This window comes from Zootoca vivipara, chromosome 16, assembly GCF_963506605.1.
Source record: "Zootoca vivipara chromosome 16, rZooViv1.1, whole genome shotgun sequence".
NCBI lineage: Eukaryota > Metazoa > Chordata > Lepidosauria > Squamata > Lacertidae > Zootoca > Zootoca vivipara.
In genome coordinates, this window is record NC_083291.1 from 37,705,203 (window position 1) to 37,729,585 (window position 24,383).

Consider the following 24,383-nt stretch of genomic DNA (forward strand, 5'->3'; position numbering starts at 1 on the left):
CCAGGAACATAGTGCTGCTTTCGGGCGGAAGGTGAATGCGCCGCCGGCTGGGCTCGAAGCGGCTCTGCTCTCGGATTCTGCCTTTGTTGACAAAGGAGAGGCGCGATCGCGGGCTCCGCGCTCGGCTCCTTCCGCCTGCCCGCCTGCCATTTCCTCCGCTCATCGATAGCTCGGCGATTGGCCTCGTGACTGCCTGCCGCTTGGTGATGGCGACTCCGAGGGCGGAGGCACGTGGCCTCTTCCGAAAAGGGGTCGAGGCTGTCCTGGGCAGCTGGCCTGCTCTGCAGGTAGGATTCATTCACCACAGGCAGGAAGCAGGGCGGGGAGAGGAGCGGGAGCCGGAGGCTGTCAGCAAAAGGCAGCAAAAGAGCCTGCGGGGAGGGCGAGCATGTGCAAAGTGCATTTCCTTCATGTTGCCGCAGGTTCAAAGAATGCGGAGTTGGCTTAAGAACATAAGGAGGGCCCCCCTGGATCAGGCGGGTGGCGCATCTCGTCCAGCATCCTGTTCTCATACAAGCAGGACATGAGCAAACCAATAAACCCTCTCTCTTGCACTTCCAGCACGTGGCATTCAGATGCATACCGCTTCCTTCAGGGGAGGCAGAACAAAGCTGTCTTGGCTCATAGCCATCGATAGCTCTCTGCTCTACGGATTTGTCTCATCCTCTTTTAAATCCATCCCAATTGTTGGCCATCACTGCCTCGTGGTGTTTCCCATGAGCTCAGATAATAGTAGAAAGGCGAAATGTGCTTTTAAAGCAAGGTGTGAGGCGGATGGAAGCGGTCTTAATAGTTTACTAAAAAAATTCCTTCCAGTAGCACCTTAGAGACCAACTAAGTTTGTCATCGGTATGAGCTTTCGTGTGCATGCATCTGAAGAAGTGTGCATGCACATGAAAGCTCATACCGATGACAAACTTAGTTGGTCTCTAAGGTGCTACTGGAAGGAATTTTTTTGTTTTGTTTCGACTACGCCAGACCAACACGGCTACCTACCTGTAGCTCCATACTTTATTGGTTGCTGGTGTGTAGGGTTGCCACCTTTGTTCTGGCAAAATACAGGCCAGGACTTAATGGGTAAAAACGCACTGAGGCTGTAAATGTGTCTTCTCTGCTGCTACTTATGTCGTACACATGTGAATACTGGTAACTTTTCTGTGCAACCATGACATCATTTTAAGCATTACTTTTTAACTGTATTATATTAGCTCCAAATATAATTTGAGTTTGATCAAACTGTGGGAGGCAGTGCAAGACAGGAGTGCCTGGCGTGCTATGGTCCATGGGGTCACGAAGAGTCGGACACGACTAAACAACAATAATATTAGCTCCGGCTAGACATATTTCTAAGCCATGATGCGGGTTTTCTGGAAAACTGGAAAATGTTTAAGTTGGCATTGGAAATTTTTATGATGCCTATTGTGATCTAATTTGACCTATTTATTTTACTTTTATTTAACAAACAAAGCTAAAAACTTTGAAACTGCCGAGCTTGCCCATTACCATACAGTGGTACCTTGGTTTAAGAACAGTCCTGTTTACAAACGATTCTGTTTACGAACTCCGCAAAACCCGGAAGTAGTGTCCCGGTTTGCAAACCTTACCTCGGTCTAAGAACAGAATCTGAATGCTGGAAGGGCACCAGCGGCAGGAGGCCTCATGAGGAAAAGCATGCCTTGGTTTAAGAACGGACTTCAGGAACAGGTTAAGTTTGTAAACTGAGGTACCACTGTATTTGCAACTGGCATTCATTCATTATTACTAATGACCATAGGAAACTGAAAGATATCCATAGAAAAATTTGGAACTTGAAAATTTTCCTCCTCACATCACTGTTTCTAAGCATGATCCCCGTTCTGTATGTGTCCAGAACAAGAATGGAAGAAATTGAAACGAATAAACCAATCTGTAAAAGTTTTAATATGGCATACAAATATACCTCCTGAATAAGTATAATTTTCAGAACTTTGAACTCTGTGCCTATCCACCAAGGGGTTCAATATGGTACCTACATGCACAACTGGTGTTGCCAATTAATAGCTACAGTTGGTTAGCATGCTCTGCTGTTGAAGAAGAACTCCGTTACACAACTATTTGCACCTGATATACATCCTGGAAAAATTAATACAGGTGGAAACTATGGCTATAATCCAAAGAACACTCACCTAGGCATAAGCACTGTGCAACTGACATTTGAGTAAACATGCCAGACAAAAGGCAGCAACATATTTAAGCAGTGCAGTTAACCTGTAGAATTAGCTTCCCCAAGATGTAGTGATGGCTACCAACTTACAGATTGCTTTGAAAGGGATTAGACTATTGATGGAGGGTAAGGCTATCAATGACTCCTAGCCGTCATGGCTGCATGCTGTCTCTGGAATCAGGCAGCCTGCCTTTCTGAACACCAGCTGTCAGGAAACAGCAGTGGGAAAGTGCTATTGCCCTTCTCTCCTGCCTGTGGGCTTCTGGTTGGGCACTGTAGGAAACTGGATCCTGGACTAGGGAGGCCTTAGGCCTGATGTTCTCAATGTTGCATGACTTTGAAAAAACCAAAAGATTTTGAATGGTTGCTAAAATTAATGGACTAGCTGAGATGACAAAATTGACATGTTTAATCAGAGAAAAGTCATTGTTAATGAAGATTTGAAACCTCTCATGGGTTTGAGTGAAAAAGAAAAAGAAATAATGACATTTGGATTTGAGGATTGAAGGTTATGATTACTAGAAAGTCGCTTTATTAGGTGTTAAAAAAAGTGAATAAAGTGAATGTTTGTATATAGCGGTCAGATAAAGAATCAGAAATTCTTTAGCATCTTAATTTCTCTCTCAAATCTTTTTCTCTTCATTTTTTCCCTACCTCTTTCTCTTTTTTGCTTTTATATTAATGTTTTAGTTTGGACAAAAATGATATTTGATAATAATCTTTGTATTTTTCTTTATAAGCCCCATTAAAATTTATTTTAAAAAAGAACCAGGAGATTTGAAATAACCAGGGGTGACAATGTAGTTCACTTCTTTATTTTTAGTTATTATACAGAGCTCTTCATCTGCAGTTTGAAGTGGTACAAAGGTACTAACAGGAAACTGGAAAGCTGTGTCACTGTACATGTGGGCTGTCACTCATGCCCCCTCCTTTGTGCTTTTGTTGTTGTTTAGTCGTTTAGTCGTGTCCGACTCTTCGTGACCCCATGGACCAGAGCACGCCAGGCACTCCTGTCTTCCACTGCCTCCCGCAGTTTGGTCAGACCTTTGTGCTTTAGGCAGACTCACATTTATGTTTCTCCTTCATCTTAAATGAAAAAATGAAGGTTCCAAGGATTGTTGGAGGTGGTGTTGTTGATGTCACTGACGCTACCCAGTAGATGCCCTGCCCATCATAGCCATAACACATCTGTGACAAAGGGAGGAAGTGGCTTTCCCCCAATTCATCTTCTGAAACACAACTGAAAACCCCCCAAAACTGTTTTGTTACATTCTTGTAGTGCAAACCAGGACTGAAAACGTGGGTGGTATCAGCTAAGTCATATGTAGAGTTGGCCCATTATAATCCACGGAGTTAGGTTACTTAAGTCATTTGATTTTCAGTGGATCTACTCTGACTATATTAACATTGGATATCACTTTGTGTGAAGATAGTATTAAACCAGCCCCAGCACTCTTGAAATCTCCGTTTTCACTCCAAGCAACCTCCACTCATTTGTTTGGAGTTTGCTTCCTGCAGAACTGCCTAACTACTCACTTTTATGAACGTAGCTTTGTCTTCTCATGCAGGTCGCAGTTGAAAATGGCTTTGGAGGGGCCTACAGCCAAGAGAAAGCTGAATGGATGGTGGAGGCTGTGGAGCAATACTTTCAAAGCAATGGTGAGGTACCTAAACAAGATAATGTTCTGTTGAACTAGATAGCAGACTCCATGGAAGATAAAACTATTATACATGCTCATAGCTGTTAACGAAACGTCTCAAAGCAACTTAATATTAAATTACAGGGCAACTTATCAAACATGTAAAATCGACAACAGAAAATAATAAAAATAAAAGTATTCATCTGTGAACATCAGTAACAGGACAAATACTAACCCAGTCCACTAAAAGGCAGAACATCAAACAGGAGACCTGCAGGCTTTGGGTCTGCCCTCTGTTTGGCACAACATGGTGGGTGCCTAATTTAATTTAGGGGTGGGGTGGGCAGCTCAAGTCAAGCTGCTCTCACAGTTACCTAGAAGTAGCAGCCAGAGAGGTGCTTGCAGCAACGAGCAGAGCATCTTGCTCATTCAGTGCTCTAAGTCAGGGTCCTCCTCACTGTCACAGTGAACATTGGCAAGTCAAGAAACCCCCTCTGAATGTTCTAAAATGGAATGGAGACAAAACAAATATGGTAGAATCGTTTTATTACAATTCTGAAAAGCTCAGCCATGTACAGAAGTGTCACTCAGCTAATCACAACTGTTTTGGAGACCAGGAGAGACATGTGGTTTAACATGTTGTCTGAGGTCAAGAGTTCCTGTCTTGTGCGTCCAGCTCTGGCAAGAGAGTTAGGTTGAATGATTACAGCTGGGGGCTTTGGGGTTCAGTTGGGCAGGGTACTATCTGTGAGCCTGAATCCCCACCTTTATGGTTGGGATGGAGGAACCTGCGCACACACATACACACACACCCATCCGATGTTGTTGGACTTGCAACTCCCACCATCCCCAGCTAGCAAGACCAGTGGTCAAGAATGATGGAAGCTGCAGTGCAGCAACATCTGAGAGCGCCAAAGGGTCCCCATGCCTGTTTTCCGGCATCTCTTACGGAGTTCCTGGCCACTTGAATCACTGAATTCTTCCCTCTTTTCTACACAGACTTTTAACTCCTTGTCTACCTTTCTTCTCTGTAGCTGACTTGGAGCTGGAGGAGATAGAAGATTTCCTTGCTGAGTTGATGAACAATGAATTTGACACTATGATAGAAGATGGAAGCTTAGCTCAGGTATATACAAGGCCCTCTTTTCCCTACACCTGGGTTCCAAGTCCTTGGTGTCACACACACACACACACACACACACACACACACACACACACACTGTTGGGATGGAAGCATCTAGTGCTCCAAGGGACTGTATATGGTAGGTCTTTCCAGGCTGTGTCACATTTGCTTCCTTCCTGCAAATCTGCACTGGCTGGTTTTCCCACTGAGGATGAGCATCATCTCTTGTCTTAGATCTCCTGTCTCCCTTAGAAGAGTGCAGTGGTATTTCTTAGGACTTGTTTCTCACAAACAGCAGGTGAGAAAAACTAGCCTGTACCACTTCAAACTGCAAATAAGGGCTCATGTGACTGAAAGTTGCTTGGTGTAAAAAGAAAAAAAGTACACTTCCAAAATTGTCATGTTGGGGAGAAAGCTACACTCGAACTTTTCTCCCTTGCATCTAGTTTGTACATCTAGATTTATTTATTTTTAAGGTACAGAGAAGCATTCAGTCGTATGAACAATCCCCTCTTTACAGTCTGAAGCAGATTGACTTTGTCTGCTGGTTGTGAAGCTTTGATGTAAGAAATCATAGAATCATAGAATTGGAAGAGACCACAAGGGCCATCCAGTCCAACCCCCTGCCAAGCAGGAAACACCATCAAAGCATTCTTGACATATGCCTGTCAAGCCTCTGCTTAAAGACCTCCAAGGAAGGAGACTCCACCACACTCCTTGGTAGCAAATTCCACTGCTTTCCTCTAGACTGAAATGGGACTCAGCACCTTCTTCTCATTCTGTACTTTGCCAGAGCCAGTCTCAGGTGTGCCCAGTTTACCATGCTTCAGTATTTGTTGACACCTCAAGTGGGGTTGGCTTTCGACAGTCTAGCAGACTGGTCTGCAAGTCACCAGGGCACGTGGTAGGTCATGAACGGCTTGCTTTCTCCTTCCTGATGACTGGATGCTTCTAAAAATCATAGGTCTGAAAGAAGGCCAGAAAGTCACCAAGTCCAAATGCAGGGCAGGACAGACCATGTCAGTGTCCCACAAATGAACCTACACAATCCATTGCATGAAGTGTCACAACTGGAGAGCAAAAGCAAGCCAAGGATGTGAATCACAAATAAAGCACCAGGATTGCTACCCCAGTCCCCTCAATATGAAGGAAAACCCATGGGGTTGGAATGTTAGCTTATTATAAGGCAGACCCCAAACTGCAGCCTTGAGATGAATTCTGCTAGTTCACAGCAAGCTGATTTTTTTTTAAAAAAAATGCACTTGACACTTTGCCTTTACAAAGCCTTTCTGCAAATACGAGTAGAACTTTCTTTTATTAACCCTCAAAATCTCAGCCCTCATATAGATGCCTCTGATGCAGTGCAGGAAGCTGAATTTTGGACCTGGCAGCACAAACACATCAAACTAGTTATTCCTTTTTTTGTTTTTGGATAGATTCTTCAGCCCTTATAAAGGGTTGCTTTCTTGGTCCACACCAGCTATATCCCATTTCTCCCTCATTCGTGTAATCCAGCCAGGACCTCCTAGACATCTTAATGCCTCTTTCCTCCCTGATCTGACTGCCATTTACCACTATGGGGCACCCTTGCACTGTACATTGAGGCACTGCAGCTACAGAACAGTGGAGAAGGAAAAATGTCAGATGAAGTTGCCTTCCAAATCTGGGGAGCCAAATTTTTCCAAATGCTGCTTCTCACCTTTGCACTGCAGAGGGTAGTATAACAGAGAAAAGGCAGGTTTTTGTCAGTTTTCTGCAAGGCAAGGAATCCTATCTTAAAACTGGTAGCTAGAACAATCACTCACACAAAACTACTCTTGCTTTTTGATTAGGATCAGTTTATGCAGTCAACTGAAAGTTAGCACAGCCTAGCAGTAAACTAGAGCCTTAGGGAGACTTATTTACTGGGTGACCTTAGGCCAATCACTGCCTCTTGGCCTAGGCATTCCCAGAAGATTAATGTGGAGATAAAATTAGGAGGAGGGAGGGAGGGAACCTCGTATGTTACTCTGAATTTCTTGGAGGAAGGGTGGCATAAAAACATAACACCCACCATTGTTGATATTTCATCACATATCTAAGAGACTGAATTTCATATTGTTCCTCTGTTTCTGAATAGCTACTAAACTGCCATTGCCTTAAAAGCTATTTCAACCGATCTGCCCTCTGGAAAACCAAGACTGCCCTCTTGCCAGATTTCCAGGCCACGACACTGGAGAGATGCTTATATCAAGACGCTGTAGTTCAGACACTACTTCCTAGAATGCTCTCTGTCTGAATGTCAGGCAGCAGCTGGTTGCACCCATTTAGGACCAATTCCTTTATGGCACCCTCATTTAGAAAATGGAAGGGTTACCAAAGAAGAGAGAGAAATGTGTGAATTACTCATAAACCAATCTCAACCTACCCTGTTGCTTGGCTTGGTGGGAGGTCTAGCTTCCCAAGCTGGAAAAAAATTGGCAGACACTTCTCCCAGCGAGAAAAGTCGGGAGGAGGGGGGGGGGCTTTTAAGGCAATGTCTCTTTTCTCATTAGGACGGGTGCATGTCAAGGCCTTGTGACTTGCACCCTGTAGCCACTTCTGACCCTGGCTCAGCCCTCTTCGAGTGTGCTTGCAGATGGAAAGAACTCTTCCCCAATATAAATGGCATTCTTTTTCCTGTATCTTGCTGCTATTTCTATTAGTATGAATAGAAGTATAATGAGATGGCTGCCAACTTCAGCAGTAAACACGCAGATATGCTGAGAACAGGAACCTCTGGCTTCCGTTCTCTGCTCTAGGAGCTGTGTGTGTGGCCTGATGGAAGATGCAGTTCTAGTGCCAGCTCTGGAGGAGGAGGCATTGCTGCAGTGGTTAGCCCTGTGGAAGTTCTTGCTCTGGTCACTGAAAGAGACTCGATCCTCTTCCCGCACTGTAGGTAAGCCAGCAATTGCGCCTGTTCTTTGGTCAGTGCCAGCAGGGAGAGGGAGCAGCAGTGCATGAAGCCATTGTCCGGCTGGCTCAGAAGAAGCAAGAGGCAAAGGTGGCAGCGGCAAAATCAAAGCCAGCAGAGGAAAGCAGCAGCGAGGAGGAACAGGGGACCGAGGAAGAGGTATGGCAAATAAACTGCACTGAACATGAAAATAGCCAGCCAGCCAGCCTGTCACTTGTTTTGCACAATCTCTGATCTGCTGGCTTTATTCAGAACCAGATTTCAAGTTTCTTCATAACTCAGTAGGCTGACACAAGGATGGAGGGAAGGAGGGAAACATGGCTGAATGCCATGAAGGAAGGAGAAATAACAGTTATGGTGCATAACCAAGGTCCAGGTGACTGGAGCCATTTGCTCCAGTCTAAACTTGTCAGATGATGAGGTTAAGGAACCATGGCTCCTTGGACTTGCCCAGAGACAGGCTTCTGTGAAGCACGCTCCCTTGTATATCCTACAGACTACTGCCTTTGTATTTTTTCAAACAGTGAAGGCTACAAACTGGGTTTTGGCCCAGAAAGTTAAAAACAGAAATTACGTGAACCAGAAAACAGCAATTAAATCCAGTCACTGGTAACATTGTCTCATTTTCTCCCCCTACCCAGGCTATGGACTGTAGTGCTGCTCCCAGCATGAATGGACCACAGCCCAGCCCACCTCCTTCTTCCAGTGCAGATCCTGAAGATGGCTGGACCTTGGTGAGGAAGAAAAAGAAATGAAGAACAAGGGACAGGCACCACGACTGCAGGAGTTCTGGTTGAGCTGGTGCGGCAGGGACACGGCTGGGGAAATGGGACTGTGTGATTCCCCTCACCCCCAGCTGCAAGGGACTAATATTTATTTTTAAAGCATCAAAAGGAGCAACTTGGATGACAAGAGATGTTTTTGGTGTGAGGCTTCTGCACAGGCCTAAGTATATTGTGCGGACACAGCTACTTGGTCCCTCTGCTCCTCACTTGGTAGAGGCTCTCCTGCGCTGAAGGGGATGCAGGTTCAGCAGCACAAAGGGCTGAGGATCCTTGAAGTGATTTTCTTTTCAATGCACGGGAGGCCATCTTCCACCTCCGCCACCTCCTTGTGCTTAAAAATGGCTGTTTTAGCAGCAGGGTGGGATTCTTTTGCAAGGAAATATCTTCCTCCATGGCAAGGCACTGATTTCAACAATCTCCATTGCCTCCTCTTCAACTCCCAGAAGACTAAATCTGGCCAATATATCCCCCCCCCCTCAACCCCATCCCAAAGGGAAAGATTGCATTCTAGACATTATTGAAACAGACAGATACAGCATAACAGAAAAACAAAATTCTGTATTTAAAAAAAAAAGACGACAATGGAAAACCAAATACAATAATGAAACTAGAAAGTAACATGGACAATACACAAATCCTTGTTTGTGGGACAGGGCACTTCTCTCAATAGAAGCCCCCTTCCCTATCCTCTGTAGTGGCCAGCCACTGTACATGAGCGACAATAAAATATTATTTTGGTAAGATTTTGTATATCCCTTAATACTGACTTTTTTTAATATAAAAGTTACATGCACTAGCTCTACACCACAATGGGGGTGGGGGTGGGAAGAGGATGGCAAAGAATTGGGACAGGCACCCACCAGGAGCCTCTCATAAAACAGGGCAACCAAGTTGGGTGTTGCTTTTTAGAACACCCACCCCCAACCTGCTCACATGTAAATTAGAATAGTAGAAGCAAGCGGACGGGGAGAGAAATGTTGGAGGGATCGTAGGAAGCTCCTGTGACAGTCCGATATAGGATTGGGACAGAACGGAGGGACACCGACTCATGTTTAAGTGCATTGCAGAAGGGAAGCGACTGCATTTGAGAAAAGGCTGTGCGAGAGAGGTTTCTCCCCCCCCATTGTAATGACCCCCTTTCTCGTCAAAAATCCGCTAGGAGTATCTGCTGCACAAGCACCCTATTTTATATGGCATGGGGCTTGTCTGCTCAAAGGTGGTTGTGACCTCATCTTATTTTTTAAGTTTTATCAGTGGCTTTATATTAGCTAGGGTAGGTAAATGGCATTTCCATGAATCACTCAGAACAGCAGGTGCAAAGAACAGGAGAATGGCTATTGCTGTCATACCCTGCTGGTGAGGAGCTCAAGAGGCAGATTAATGTATTGGTAGATACACCTTGTTTTGATTGAGCAAGGCAGTTCTTGACATCAATTCTAAAATGAATGCAACTTGGGGGTGCATAAAATCGGGGCTTAAAATTGTAAACTGGTCATTTGCACCTTTTTTTCTACCTTAATAGATTTCACCCAGAAAGGATTAACCCATCCTGAATTGGGAGGAGGTGGGTGGTATTCTGGCTGGCGTTTTGCTGACAATATCAGGCAGGCACCACAAAAAACCCACAACTTTGTGCAAAATTAACTGGTAGCCATCCAGGCTCTTGGGTAACGTCTTGTCTGTGTTCAGATTCAGCTTGCGGAGTCTCATTCTGGTGCCCACCTATCCTAAAAATGTGAAGGCCAGAAAAATAGTAAATTCAGGGAATACGACATTTGCAGATACTAAGGGGGGGATCCTGCATCCAGGGTTTTTTGTTTGTAGAAAACCAAGGTTGCAAACCTATCCAAACCAAACTCAGTGGCATAGGATTCCACACTGCATGGCATTTATACTTTTGAAGCGCCAATTACCTAGGAGTAGGCTCTATTCATTGGTGTGGGTTTAAAAATCCACAGGATTGCTCTTAAGTTCCATTAAGATGCCAAATAGTACAATCTTATATGCTAAAGAAGTTGTAAATTAGGCACATCATGTTGTTGAAAAAGTAAAATAATTTTAGTTTTGACAAATATATTCTTGCGCAGAAGCTTGTAAGATGTGGGCTGGATGAGGTAACTGGTTAGCTGGGTTTGTAGCTGGCTGAATGACCGAACCCAAAGAGGGCTCGCTAATACAGTGAGACCTCACTAGACGAATGCCTCACAAGACGAAAAACTCACAAAACGCTTTCGTTTTGCGATTTCAATGGAGACTCGCAAGACGAAGTTTCCTATGGTGCGCTTCGCAAGACATTTTTTTCCCGTCCCATAGGGTGCCTCGCAAGATGAAAAATTTTGTTTGTCTTGTGAGTCACCCTATGGGAAACCGCACTTCAATGCGTTCCTATGGGAGCCGCTTCGCAAAACGAATTTTTCGCTATACGAAGTGATTCGCGGGACGAAGTAAATTCCTCTTGCGAGGCACCACTGTAGTCTCTCATCACCCTGGAAAAAATGGCAAGTAAGATGCTGCAGGGTCCTGTCTTCAGCCTGTTGTTGCTCAACATCTTTATAAATGACTTGGATGAAGGAATTGAGGGGATGCTTGTCAAATTTGCAGATGACGCCCAACGGAGATGGATAGCCAGTGCTGCTGAAGCCAAGATTGGGATTCAATATTACCTCAACAAATTGGAGAAGTGGGCCCGAGCTAACAAAATGATTTTCAATAGGGACACATTCAAGGTTCTATTCCCTTAGGCAGGAATAACCAGCTGAACAACTATAAGATGGGGGCGGGGCGGACACCCAGCTTGCCAGCAATACATGTGAAAAGTATCTAGGGGTCTTACTAGACCACAAGCTGAACGTGATGCACCAGCAAAAAAAAAGCTCATGCTATTCTAGGCAGCATCAACAGAAGTATAGTGTTCTGATCAAGGGAAGTAATAATTCTGCTCTATTCTGCCTTGGTCAGACTACACTTGGAATCCTGTGTTGTTCTGGGCACCACTGTTTAATAAGGCTATTGACAAGCTGGAACGTGAGCAGAGAAGGGCAACCAAGCCTTATGAATAACAGTTGTGAGTCGAGTATGTTTAGCCTGGAAAAGAGGAGGCTGAGAGGAGATATGATAGGCATCTTCAAATATCTAAAGGGCTGTCACATGGAAGATGGAGCAAGCTTTCTTTCTCCTGCTCTGGAGGGTGGGACCCAAACTAATGGCTTCAAGTTACAAGGAAGTTTATTCCAACTAAGCATCAGCAAAAAATTTCTGGTTGTAAGAGTTGTTTGGCAGTGGAATGGACTTCACTGGAGGTTTTTAGTAGAGGTTGGATGCATAGAGATTCCTGCATTTTAGGCGGTTGGACTAGATGACCCTTGGGGTCCCTCCCAACTTTATAATTATATGATAACCATAACCTGTTTTTAGGCATACATTTCCTTTTCAGGGGGTAACCCTTTGACAGGCTGCTCTCACCATGCCATAAGTTTTTGCTGCTCACTTAGAAAAATCAACTGTAGATTACATTTTTCCAGGTACTGTATATTTTACATGATCAATTTTCGGCAGCTTATTTCTGTCAAACCCCCCACCACCACCTTTTTATTGTTGGATTTATCTTGACTTCTACATGATTTTATTGCATTCTTTCACGTGTTGAAAGTACCTTGGAGCATATTTGCAATGTGTAAAATTTCAAGCACATTGAAACTGGAAGAGCAATTATTACAAAGATGTCATCTGTAGCCTTGTGCAGCCCCACCCACCTTAGCAGGGCTTGCACAGGAGAGCTCTCGTGTGGGCTGTGCCTTTGGAACCCTTGGCAGAGGCAGGAAGATTGGATGGTGGCAGGCGGCAGGCACCACGGTCCAATTGCTGGGAGGGAGGGGCTGCCTTATCAGTAAGAGGGGACCCTGCATGCTATAGCAAGGACAAGGACCCTGGCTCATTCTTCTTCTAACTAGCTCTCATGTCCCAGCTTGCTTGTTCAAAGCTTGTTTTGTTCAAGGAGGTGGGGTGGGAGAGAGAGAGAGAGAGAGAGAGAGAGAGACTTCAAGTCGTCATAATCCATCTGCTAAGGCAGCCTCAAATCAGCCTTTCCAGGTCCAAAAACGGTCAGTATTGTGTGAGGAAACATCACAAGACAAAACGCCACCTAGTCTCACACAAATACAGGGAGGAGGGTAACAAGCAAGGGAAATAAATGCTCAAGAGAGGAAAACTCCCATGCCCCTGTTTGTGTTCCACTGAAAGAATTGTTTCAACACTCTTCCCTATCCTGCCCCAATTTCCCCAAAACCACTGCAGAAGACATATGTTCAGTAAGTGCTAAGTAAGCAGTGGAGACTGAAAAAACAGATCTTGGTTTAAGATGCAAAGAAGGGGGGGAAGCACGTGTTGGAAGGAAGACATCCACCCGCTCGGATCCATTTCTTCCTGCATAGAGGATGGGACGAAAGGAAGAAAGTGGAGGTGCTCCGATTACTATGTGCTAGGAGCAGGAACTGGCCTGGAGCAAACGTTAGGACGTGTGACGTGCATCGCCTCTGCAGCTTTGGGTGGCTGGGAATGCTGCCATCACAGAGCGGCAGGGGCAGGGTGGCTGCGTTGATGCGGACCAAAAGGAAGGGGAGAAAGTGCCAGAGAGAGAGGGAGAAAGGAACGTTCAAGTATACTGGTCAGAGAACGGTGAGCAAGTTCCCAAAGTAGGCAGAATCCGCAATTCCCAGCTGCCCAGCCCTCTGCCTCTAGGTTCTCTCCACCTCCGTATCCTCATCTGCCTCCTGGATGGAGGGCGGCCCTCTGCCTTCTTCTCCGCGGCCTGCCCTGCTCAGCACCTCCATCCACCGCTGCCGCAGCTCTTCAGTCTCGGGGCTGAAATACCAGCACAGGTGGCTCTGGCTGATCCGGAAGGCGTGACGTCGGTCCACCCGCTCGCCGGGTTCAGGCAGGCTCACTTCGAAACCGATCAGAGGCATCGAGCGCTGGGCCTTGACATCCTGCAGGACAGGCAGGGAGAGAGGTCAGAAGGCCACAAACATGGCCAGGCTGTCAACTGCCAGCCTAGCACAGCATTCTGCCTTCCCAACACCAGGCCGAAGCGTGCCTTGAAGTCAGGCCAGGGGAACCACGCAAGGGATGTACTGCAGCTCTCCCATCTCTGCTGACCACTGGGCCATGCTGGCTGGGGCTGGTGGGAGCTGGATCCCTGCAACCTCTGGAGGGCCATGCAGAATCAGAAGAATCTTTATTTGCATCGGCCACTAGCCATAGCAATAAAATAAAATGTACTGAAGATAGAGGTAAAAACTTAACTACACAAAATACATTCTGCAGGTTTATATCAATAATCTAATAAAAGGTAAAGGTAAAGGGACCCCTGTTCATTAGGTCCAGTCGTGACCGACTTTGGGGTTGCGGCGCTCATCTCGCATTATTGGCCGGGGGAGCCGGCGTATAGCTTCCAGGTCATGTGGCCAGCATGACAAAGCCGCTTCTGGCAAACCAGAGCAGCACACGGAAACGCCGTTTACCTTCCCGCTGTAGCGGTTCCTATTTATCTACTTGCACTTTGACGTGTTTTCGGACTGCTAGGTTGGCAGGAGCTGAGACCAAGCAACGGGAGCTCACCCCGTCACAGGGATTCGAACCGCCGACCTTCTGATCAGCAAGCCCTAGGCTCAGTGGTTTAACCCACAGCACCACCTGGGTCCCTCTAATCTAATAATAGATCTTATTCTAATTGCCCCTGCTAATTTTTTGTGTGTGTGCACTTGGTTATCTTGATGCACCATGCAGCTTCCCCACCCCTACTTCAAAGGTAATCTGTGGCCTTGGCCTCTCCTTTGAATAATATGTTGGGCAAGAAGCAGCATGCAAGAGAACCAAGTGCCGTTGCCATACCTGTGGGGCTCCATAGATGTACAGCACCAGGGGTTCGTTTTCGGGGACGACAAACCAGCCTTTGTGCCAGGCCTTCCCTCCTTTTTCCATGTAGTGCAAGAAGCTGCAGATCACACTGTTCTCTGCCACCACGGAAGCCTGTTTCTGCAGAGGGGCCAGAAAAGTGTCCTTATGAGATCCACACATTCCTAACCACCAACAGCCAGCAGCCCGTCAGCACAGAGCATCACTTTGCAATTCCGAGAGATGGAAAGGGATCTCTGGAAACATCCAGTCCAGTCCCCACCCCAAAGCAGGAATTGCACTACCATTTATTCACTTATTTCATAAAAATTATGCACCGTTGACTAAAAAACAACCTCCTCTAAGTGGCTTTACAGCATCTCCCAGCTGCTCCTGTGTGTTGATCACTGAGTAACGGGAGGTCAGTGGAAATTACGGTATTTTTAAAATACAGATATTTTTTTTTAAAAAAAAGTCTGATGCAGGCAAGAGGCACACTTTGAGTAGCTCTGCAAATATGAAAGCAGCTTAGAAATTTGCACCAGTAGGTGAACCACGGTTGACTCATTTGCCACAAGCTCCATTCTGTAGTAGTAGAGGAGGTGGAGGAGTAAAAGAATATTTAAAACAATCCCATATGTGTAAGATTAAGGGCAAAGGAAGGTGAAGGTGGCGAGGGACTGTTAGGGAAGGCTGTGACCAGAATGGGCTGAGTGAGATGCAGGAACTCAGCCCCCCTCCCTTGCCCCCAGAGTGTTTTAGGGGGAGCCTGCTGCCTTGTGTAACACACCAGAGAGAAACAAAGAGAAGGAGGAGGGCAGGAAATGCTGTATGAATAATCCTGGCTCCTCAGCATGGACAGTCTGCAATTTCTGCTCCTGCACTAGGTTTGAGTGCAGTTTTATTTTGCAAGCCACTCTGAGAGCCTCCCAGGGCCGCAAAACACGGAGCTTCAACCATATGCCATGAAAGCCTTGAGAATCTGCTCTGGATTTCAACTGGTGGATCAGTAGCCGGTACCGGGATCTAAGGTGGGTCTCAACAGCACCTCTATCACCACTGCAAAAAGTGAGTGTTTGCGTTGAACGTGCAGTAAAGTTGGAAGACTGCTCTCCAGAGCAAGTGATCAGTATAACTATTGGGTTGTTGTTTTTGATTTTATTATGTATTTTGTAGTTTTATATCTTGATTTTATTCTGCAAACCACCCTGAGACCCCTGTGTATAGGGCAGTATATAAATTCAAATGGTGATGATGATAATAAACCCAGGTAATTAGACATGTAGGATAATGAGCAGGACACAGGGAAGGACAGAGAGCTGCAAGGAAAGCCTCTCCTAGAGTTTTCATACTTTCAGAAAACTCTTTTTAAAAAGAAATTAATGAACGTAAGTTAGTCAAGTCCATTAACTTGAGTGGGCCTACTCGGAGTGAAAAAAGTGCTAAATACCACCGTAGATTTTTAAAAGTTGCATTACCTGCAACTTTAGCACACACTTTCTTTGCATGGAGGAGGTCCCAGGTGTGTCCCTCAGTCCCTCCTGAGCTAAAGCATCTCAGACTGCAGGGCTGGAAGAAAACTCAGCTCAAGATCTCCTGAGACAACAGGAGATCTGATTCAGTTATAAGACAACTCCATATACTCAACCAAGAGGAGTAGACACTTTAAAACAGCATGGTTTCCTAAGAATCTGATCGCTATGCTGGAAGGTAAGATGATCAGGCAGGTGAACTCATACCTGCCAAGTTGCTGTCGGAGAAATAAGGGACCAGGCAGAAGTAGCAGACCGGAAGTAGCGCTCCTGCCATTTTGGAACTGGGCGGAGCATGCTCAGAATTGACTTTTGATGCTGCTTTGCCCAGTTCCGAAATGGCCGTCGCGCCAGAAGTCGCACTGCAGCCATTTTGGAACTGGGCAGAGCAGCATCAAAAGTCGCTTCTGAGCATGCTCCGCCCAGTTCCAAAATGGCCACCGCGCCAGAATAAACCAGGGGAAAAAAAATCCGTTTTTTCAGCTAGGAACAGCTGGAAAAACTGGGATTTCCCGGGGAATACGGGAGACTTGGCAGCTATGGGTGAACTCTACAATCAATATTACATGATGTGGCTTTTTCGCACTTCCACAAACCTGGCATTGCGTTTGTGGAAAGGAAATGGAGATGGAGAAGAGAAGAGAAGCAGGCAGGTTTGTCTCCCATTTTGGGGTGCTGCATTCATAGAATCATAGAATTGCAGTGTGGGAAGAGACCCTTGCAGTTCCAAGGAGGTGACCCCAGGTGGGGGAATATTTGAGGAAGCACAAGAACAGATAAAATAGTCAAGACTGTGCACAAGAAACTGCAAGGGGCAGGCTAAGGCAAGGCTGAGCAGGGGGGGGGGGGAGAATTCTCCAGGAAGTGTCCCATGGAAGGAAGTCAGTTAGTGCTCTGTGGCCAACAGGGCTTCCCATGGCCCAGAGAGCCAATCTCACCTCCAGAATGGACCTCCGGCGCTGAGGTGTGTTGGGATGTGGGGCAGGGCTGGCGGGGGAGCCCTGTAGCGTTGCGTAGCAGTCAGTGCAGACACGGTTGGGCCGGTTGTTGTCATAGACCAGGCGGGCCCGGAACTCAGAACATTTCCCACAGACAACCTGCAGCAAGTGGGCAAGAGGAGAGGAGCTGTCACTGGCTGCGGAGCCAGTTTATGCACCCGGCGGAATGGAGGGCTAGAAAGCTTTTCCAGGACAGGAGCTTCTCAGGTTGGCCGTGGAGAGTGGCTTGTCTGAATTTAAAACAAGTCCCTGCAGGCTAAAAGCCAGCGCGTTCAGGGAGAAGAGCTTAGCCTCTTAACCTTCATCCTGGAAACATTTTTTCTTAAGTACAAGATTCCCCATGCCCCAGTTGGGAAGCAGTTAAAAAGTAACACCCACAATAAGCAAACCTATGCCTCAGAAAGAACTTGGCCATCTGTGTTTCCTGAATGTGTAAACTAGCCGAGACAGAGTTTTCAGGGCTCTTGGGGGAGGGAGTTGGCATACAGAGAAGGGTCATACCCACGTGCCATCATACCACGTTAATTAACCTTCCCCATAAAAGAGTTTGTGTACATGTGTGCACCACCAACTCTGGCCATGCCCAGTGGCATGAGGAGCTGCCTCATGTGGCCCTTGGGGTTTCTCTGCCTCCAAACTCTTTCCAAATGCACCGAGACCTCGTGGCTAAAACAGCAGATGAGTCAGAGTGGGGGAAATTCCCTACAGGGAGGCAGCTTTTTAAAAAACAAAAACAGAAACAAATTCTACACCAGGGGTCCCCAGACTTACCCGGCTTTAGCGCGACGGGCCAGAGGGCGGGGGAGTGTGCGCCCATGCGCATGCGCACACAGACTTACTGGCGCGGTGGCACGCTTCCAGGTCAGAAAAAGCGCCCAAAATCATTTGTGCGCATGCGTATGGGCCTCCCCCGACCCGGAAGTGCACCGGAAATGACCTCTTCTGGGTCGGGAGAGGCCCATACGCATGCACACAAACGATTTTCGGCACTTTTTTCCGATTTGGAAGTGCGCCGCCGCGCTGCGCGCCGTAAGAGCGGGCGGCGGGGGTCGTCGCGGGCCAGATTGGGAGGCTAATTGGGCCACATCTGGCCCGCAGGCCGTAGTCTGGGGACCCCTGTTCTACACCCTGGAAAAAAGGTTACAGGGGAGACACCGGCATTTAGACCAGACTGGCTTATTATGGGTTGGGTACCTCGCCCTCCCTCCAAGGGGGCTGCTCTCAGTAAAAGTGGAAAGAAACAGGGGTGGCACTTGGGCGTGGGAAAGAGACGACCCCACTGCTGGAAAACACTCACATGGCCACAGGCCCGGCAATGGTGCCTCCGCTTGGTGAGGGCATTGAACGGCTCCTTGCACTGCATGCAGAGGGTTACCTCTTTTTCCCGGATTGGCGTGGGGGCCCGTCGCCCCAGCTCACACCCCTGTTGGGGGGGGGGACAAAATGGAAGTTAATATGTTTGCCCCATGAAGCAAAGTCAAGTCATGCAAAATTAGAGAAAGCATGCTAGTGAGCAGAAATTATAGACAATACAGAATTCTGAGGTTTTTTTGTTGCAGGAATTGGGTTTATCTTTGCAGTAGTTCCCTCTCCCCTCCATTATCTCTCAACTGAACCACATCCAGTCACATATTAAAGCACACGTTCTCATCAAACTCTTGCAGAGAGGCACACACAAAGGTGGGACTTACAGGCGAATTGGGTGGCGTTTCATCCTCACTGACCAGCTGCTTGCATGTCTCCAGAGTCTGCTCATGTTTCTGAATTGTTGCCTGTATCGCCTGATGGTTTTAACAAGACAGTGTTAGTGGCCACAGGTAAACAGGCTTCTGAACTGGGAAGTAAAGCAGAACCCCAGCCTGCTTCAACGAGGAAAAGGACAAGACGGAAAGGACCAGCAGGCGTCCACACTTCTCTCCAATCCCGGTTTCAGTCTGGCGCGTACTGGTGGGCAGCTCAGGGAGGAAATAGCTACCCAAATCTCTGACAGAGCTATTTACTGTGGGCCTCTTATTTCCCCTGTCATGCAGGGGTGCAGGCACTGGTGCAAAAGCACAGATCTGTCACGGCACCGGATGCATCGCTGCCCAGGAGGACTCCCCTGCTTGAGTGCCTGAGGGCCCCATTCCTGCTACTCACCACCTGGCAGGCCTCATAAGGACAGTTGCCACTGTTTATCAGCTCCATCTGGTACGCAGTCTGAGACCATACCTGCCTGCGGACTGTCTCACCAGAGTGGTGCATGCTCTAGTTAACTTCCACTTGGAAAATTGCAACAAGCTCTACATAGGGCTACCTTTGAAGGTGACCCGGAAACTACAGCTAATCCAGAATGCGGCAGCTAGACTGGTGACTGGGAGTGGCCGCTGAGACCATATAACACCGGTCTTGAAAGACTTACATTGGCTCCCAGTATGTTTCCGAGCACAATTCAAAGTGTTGGTGTTGACCTTTAAAGCCCTAAACAGCCTCAGTCCTGTATACCTGAAGGAGCGTCTCCACCCCCATCGTTCTGCCTGGACACTGAGGTCCAGCGCCAAGGGCCTTCTGCCGCTTCCCTCGCTGCGAGAAGCCAAGTTACAGGGAACCAGGCAGAGGGCCTTCTCAGTAGTGGCGCCGCCCTGTGGAATGCCCTCCCACCAGAATGTCAAAGAGAAAAACAATTACCAGACTTTTAGAAGACATCTAGCCCTGTTTAAAGGTAAAGGGACCCCTGACCATTAGGTCCAGTTGTGGATGACTCTGGGGTTTGCGGCGCTCGTCTCACTTTATTGGCCGAGGGAGCCGGCATACAGCTTCCGGGTCATGTGGCCAGCATGACAAAGCCGCTTCTGGCGAACCAGAGCAGCACACTGAAACGCCATTTACCTTCCCATGGGAGCGGTACCTATTTATCTACTTGCACTTTGACATGCTTTCGAACTGCTAGGTTGGCAGGAGCTGGGACCGAGCAACGGGAGCTCACCCCGTCACAGGGATTCAAACTGCCGACCTTCTGATCAGCAAGCCCTAGGCTCAGTGGTTTAACCCACAGCGCCACCCGCAACCCTGTTTAGGGAAGCCTTTAATGTTTAATAGACTATTGTATTTTAATATTCTGTTGGAAGCTGCCCAGAGCGGCTAGGGAAACCCAGCCAGATGCTCGGGGTATAAATAATAAATTATTATTATGATGTGTGAGTGCGCTGCCCAGGGCCATGGTCTGCTGCACCCTCAAATGCACACTGTGTGATCCCATAGGCAAGTGGGTCTGCTGGCCCACACAGCATTGTCAAGAAGGCTGACTGGGCACAGAGTCATTCTGCACCACATTATTCTTAACTGAAGAAGCCTGGTCAGCTCTGTGACCCCTAACTTTTCTGTTGGACCTATGAAAGCCATCCATACAAGCATCAGCCAGAAATCCCACTCTCTCCATTGTTAATTAAAAGAAGGATCTCTTCCCCCTCTTCCCAATCCCCAAATCAGCATCAGAAGGATTTTGCAGAATGGGAAATGTAACCATAGAATCATAGAGTTGGAAGAGACCACCCCCAAAGTGACATGTAAAATAATAACAACATATACAATATAATCCTATTATTTCATAAAAGCGACTGTAGACATGGCAAGTATCAGCTCTCTGGGAAGTCCTTTTAAAATCATAGAATCATAGAGTTGGAAGAGACCACAAGGGCCATCCAGTCCAACCCCCCTGCCAAGCAGGAAACACCATCAAAGCATTCCTGACAGATGGCTGTCAAGCCTCTGCTTAAAGACCTCCAAAGAAGGAGACTCCACCACACTCCACTGCTGAACAGCTCTTACTGTCAGGAAGTTCTTCCTAATGTTTAGGTGGAATCTTCTTTCTTGTAGTTTGAATCCATTGCTCTGTGTCCGCTTCTCTGGAGCAGCAGAAAACAACCTTTCTCCCTCCTCTATCCTTTAATACATTTGAACATGGCTATCATATCACCCCTTAACCTTCTATTCTCCAGGCTAAACATACCCAGTTCCCTAAGCCGTTCCTCATAAGGCATTGTTTTCAGGCCTTTGACCATTTTGGTTGCCCTCCTCTGGACACGCTCCAGCTTTTCAATATCCCTCTTGAACTGTGGTGCCCAGAACTGGACACAGTACTCCAGGTGAGGTCTGACCAGAGCAGAATACAGTGGTACTATTACTTCCCTTGATCTAGATGTTATACTCCTATTGATGCAGCCCCGAATTGCATTGGCTTTTTTAGCTGCTGCATCACACTGCTGACTCATGTCAAGTTTGTGGTCTACCAAGAGTCCTACATCCTTTTCCCATGTACTGCTCTCAAGCCAGGTGTCACCAGATCCTCTATTTCAAAGGCCAGATCCTCTATTTCAAAGGCAAGGAAGCTCGAAATGTTGTTGGCTTCCACCTCCCACCAGTCCCAGGCAGTGTGGCCAACAGCCAGGACTGATGGGAGCTGTAGTACAACCACCTCTGGAATGCCCCAGATTCCCCATCCCTGACCTACACCCATCTTTCACAGTGATAAAAGGTAGGTGAGAAAAACCAGCAAGTTACCTGGATCCAGTCTCGCTTCTCCTCTTCAGTCCTAAGGAAAAATGACAAACATTGGAAGGCATGTTAAGGAGTTATTTTTCAGCAGACTTAGGGGAGGATACACTGATTAACTTGATCTGGGATGGTGGGTAAAGGAGGAAGGAGGTGAATGGATTCAGGGCTCCCAACGGAAGATAAGAAGCAGCAGAGGAGAGTTACTGGGATGGGCAAAGGCCAGATGAGGGACAATTCTTTCAGCTTTGAGAAAGAAAGAGCTAAGTGACTGGCTTTGCTGGCTGTACCTGGCCTGAAGTTCTAGGGATCGCTGCTTCCCTGATACAAGGAAGGTCCTGGGCACATTGAGGCTGCTGGTCTCTTTCAGCTGCAGGGTAAGGAAGAAGGAGGACACAAGGTTGTTCAAAGACACACACTTAACCTTCAATCAGCTACAGCATCAAGAGCAACTTTCCTGTGCAAACAACTAATCATATCATCAGCATCAAACCCTGCTGTGAGAACTTCCTCCGCTATCTCTACATTCAGACACAATTTCTTAGAAAAATGGTTTCCATTCTTAAATACTGTTGATTCAGCTAATTAGAACTATAAAAGACCACTCGGATTTTCCTCAGTGTTTAAGAATACGCTTCTGTTCTTTCTGGGTTGTTTTTTTTTAAATTAAGCAAATGATTGTATTGCTCTTTACTGCAGATTTACCTAGCTTCTTGCCCACCCTAGTGGTTTTAGGTTGTTTTGCATATTCTTGCTATTTAAGAAGCTGATTCTAATTGTTTTATAAAAAGCAGCAAGGATGTTTGGTTGAGAACATAATGGGGAGAAAAATCAGAAAGAATGATTAATCAAAAAATTAAGAACTCCCATCACCACTGTGAGCAAACACATTCCATATGCAGCCAAGTTCACCTATTCAGATCAAAACATAAGCACACAAGACTGTGTGGTCCAGATGACAGTCTTGACTTCTGCTCACTGTAACCACAGTCTGACCCAAACACATCATGCTGGTTTAATTCCCGCTTCCTGAGTCAGGAAGATAAATTACCCCAGCCTGGAGGGCAAGCCCTGTCCTTCCCTCTACCCATCCTGTTCCATGTCCCTTGTTTCAGCCTGGAGCAGCTGATAAAACTCCCAAAAGCTTGCTGGCCATCCAGAGACCGAGATTTGCGTGGTTCTCTTCTCCCCTTACTCCCTTCCCCTCTCACCTCCATCCCCTCCACATCTATGCGAGCACGGACTCCAAATTTCTGGCCTATGAGGCGCAGCTTGGGCACGCAGTACAGCAACCAGTCATTGAACTGGAGAAAGAAAAGAAGTTAATGGTGACATCATATGGTGCAGCGGGCTTCTTGCAGTGCTCTCCTGAGATGGGTCAGGTGGAATAGGGCAAAACCCCGACACCTCTTCTCACCAGGATCAGGTACCGGTCTTGTGTGGTACCGTTCTTGGCAGAAAGCTTCAGGATGTGCCCTTCCTTGATGAGCTCATTGGTGGGATTCACTATGTCTTCCTCACCTCCAAGCAGCTCGTACACCTTCAGCAACGAGTGCATCCTCTCCTGGAAAGGGATACAGATCACTGGCAAATAATTCATATATGGCACCCAGCTCTACTTGTTAAAACAGACAGGCAGGGAGAGTGTTGGACTTGAAGCAGGTCAACTCAGGTTCAAATCCCCAGTTGGCAATTGTCATGGATTATTGCGACTACTCCTGAGTAACGACCTTCCACATACTTGTCTTTCAAAAGTCTTTATTAGTGCACATTATTTACAATGTAGTGAGCTGTCGGTTTCATGTCTTCTCATTCCGAATCAGAATCCGGCACTGCCCCCTTCCGCGATTGGGACCAACATAAAAGCCTTGGGACAGTGAATCTCCTCCCCTTTCTCCTCCTTCTCAATTCCGGAGTCGGGGGTAAGGGTCTGCGTTCTGCCTGTGTCCTCTCCTCTCTTTCCCTCTCCCTCTCTTCCTGCCTGTGGAGCAGGGGCTCCTGGATGTTGCCAGAGGTCTGGCACTCTCTTTCCGTCCCCTGACTTTTCTCATCCGTCCCTTCGCTTTCATGACTGCTTGGAGATGGGCTGCTTCTGATGAGAGGGGGCTGTTCTCTATAAGCCCTTCCCCTTACAGTAATGAAACTCAGTGGGTGATCTTAGGGCAAGTCAGCTATTCACTCTCTCTGTTTAACCCACTTCTGTCAAAATGGCCCACAGGGGTTGAAGGGGATATGGATCCCTCCCCTCGGCTGAATAAAGTCCCCCCCCCCGCCACGCGACTGCTCTAACCAATTTGTGGCAACCTCCTGCTTCAGAGAAAAGAGGACCCAGGCGTCCTAGCTTTCATTACCTACAAAACCTCCAACACTTACCATTTTGCGGATGGCTGCGTTTGAGTGCTCCGCTGCTGTTGCAATAAGTTCTAGGGATTCTGGCCATGAGGTGGAGAAAAAAAAGAAAAGGAGAGTCTAAATGGCTAGGCTGGCCTTACTCAACAAAGTGCCTCCAACTGAACTGAAAGCAGAAAAAATGCTGAAACGTGTGTAAAAATAAAGCCACGCAAGGTGGGTTACCAGGATTTGCTGACCACTGTGACGGGGCTAACAGGTTCACCATTTAGGTCAGGAATTTGCAACTGGAGAACACAAAGTAAGATCCAGCTCGCTGAGGTGTACTGCCTGGTCTAACCAGCAGGCAACCGTAGCTGGACTGGGTTGGGGGGCTGTCGCTTGGTCACCTACCTCTTA

The 24,383-nt window shown here is 47.1% G+C and overlaps 2 protein-coding genes across 2 annotated transcripts in view; one reads left to right on the forward strand and one right to left on the reverse strand.

The window, feature by feature from the left end:
• Positions 1–9,297, forward strand: TSR2 (TSR2 ribosome maturation factor). Its single transcript, XM_035097098.2, has 5 exons — positions 1–287; positions 3,772–3,862; positions 4,878–4,969; positions 7,884–8,057; positions 8,540–9,297. Exons 1-5 carry the CDS (start codon positions 36–38, stop codon positions 8,651–8,653), a joined length of 723 nt encoding a protein of 240 aa, XP_034952989.2. The 5' UTR covers positions 1–35; the 3' UTR covers positions 8,654–9,297.
• Positions 9,222–24,383, reverse strand: part of FGD1 (FYVE, RhoGEF and PH domain containing 1) — a 54,862-nt gene continuing 39,700 nt past the window's right edge. Inside the window, exons 9-18 of the mRNA XM_035140955.2 lie at positions 24,009–24,067; positions 23,053–23,199; positions 22,847–22,939; positions 21,926–22,005; positions 21,645–21,675; positions 18,797–18,886; positions 18,403–18,528; positions 17,046–17,204; positions 14,573–14,716; positions 9,222–13,668 (exon numbers count right to left, since the gene is read on the reverse strand). Of these exons, the coding sequence (XP_034996846.1) occupies positions 13,417–13,668; positions 14,573–14,716; positions 17,046–17,204; positions 18,403–18,528; positions 18,797–18,886; positions 21,645–21,675; positions 21,926–22,005; positions 22,847–22,939; positions 23,053–23,199; positions 24,009–24,067 (1,181 nt within the window). The 3' untranslated portion in view covers positions 9,222–13,416. The remainder of the gene's footprint in view (positions 13,669–14,572; positions 14,717–17,045; positions 17,205–18,402; positions 18,529–18,796; positions 18,887–21,644; positions 21,676–21,925; positions 22,006–22,846; positions 22,940–23,052; positions 23,200–24,008; positions 24,068–24,383) is intronic.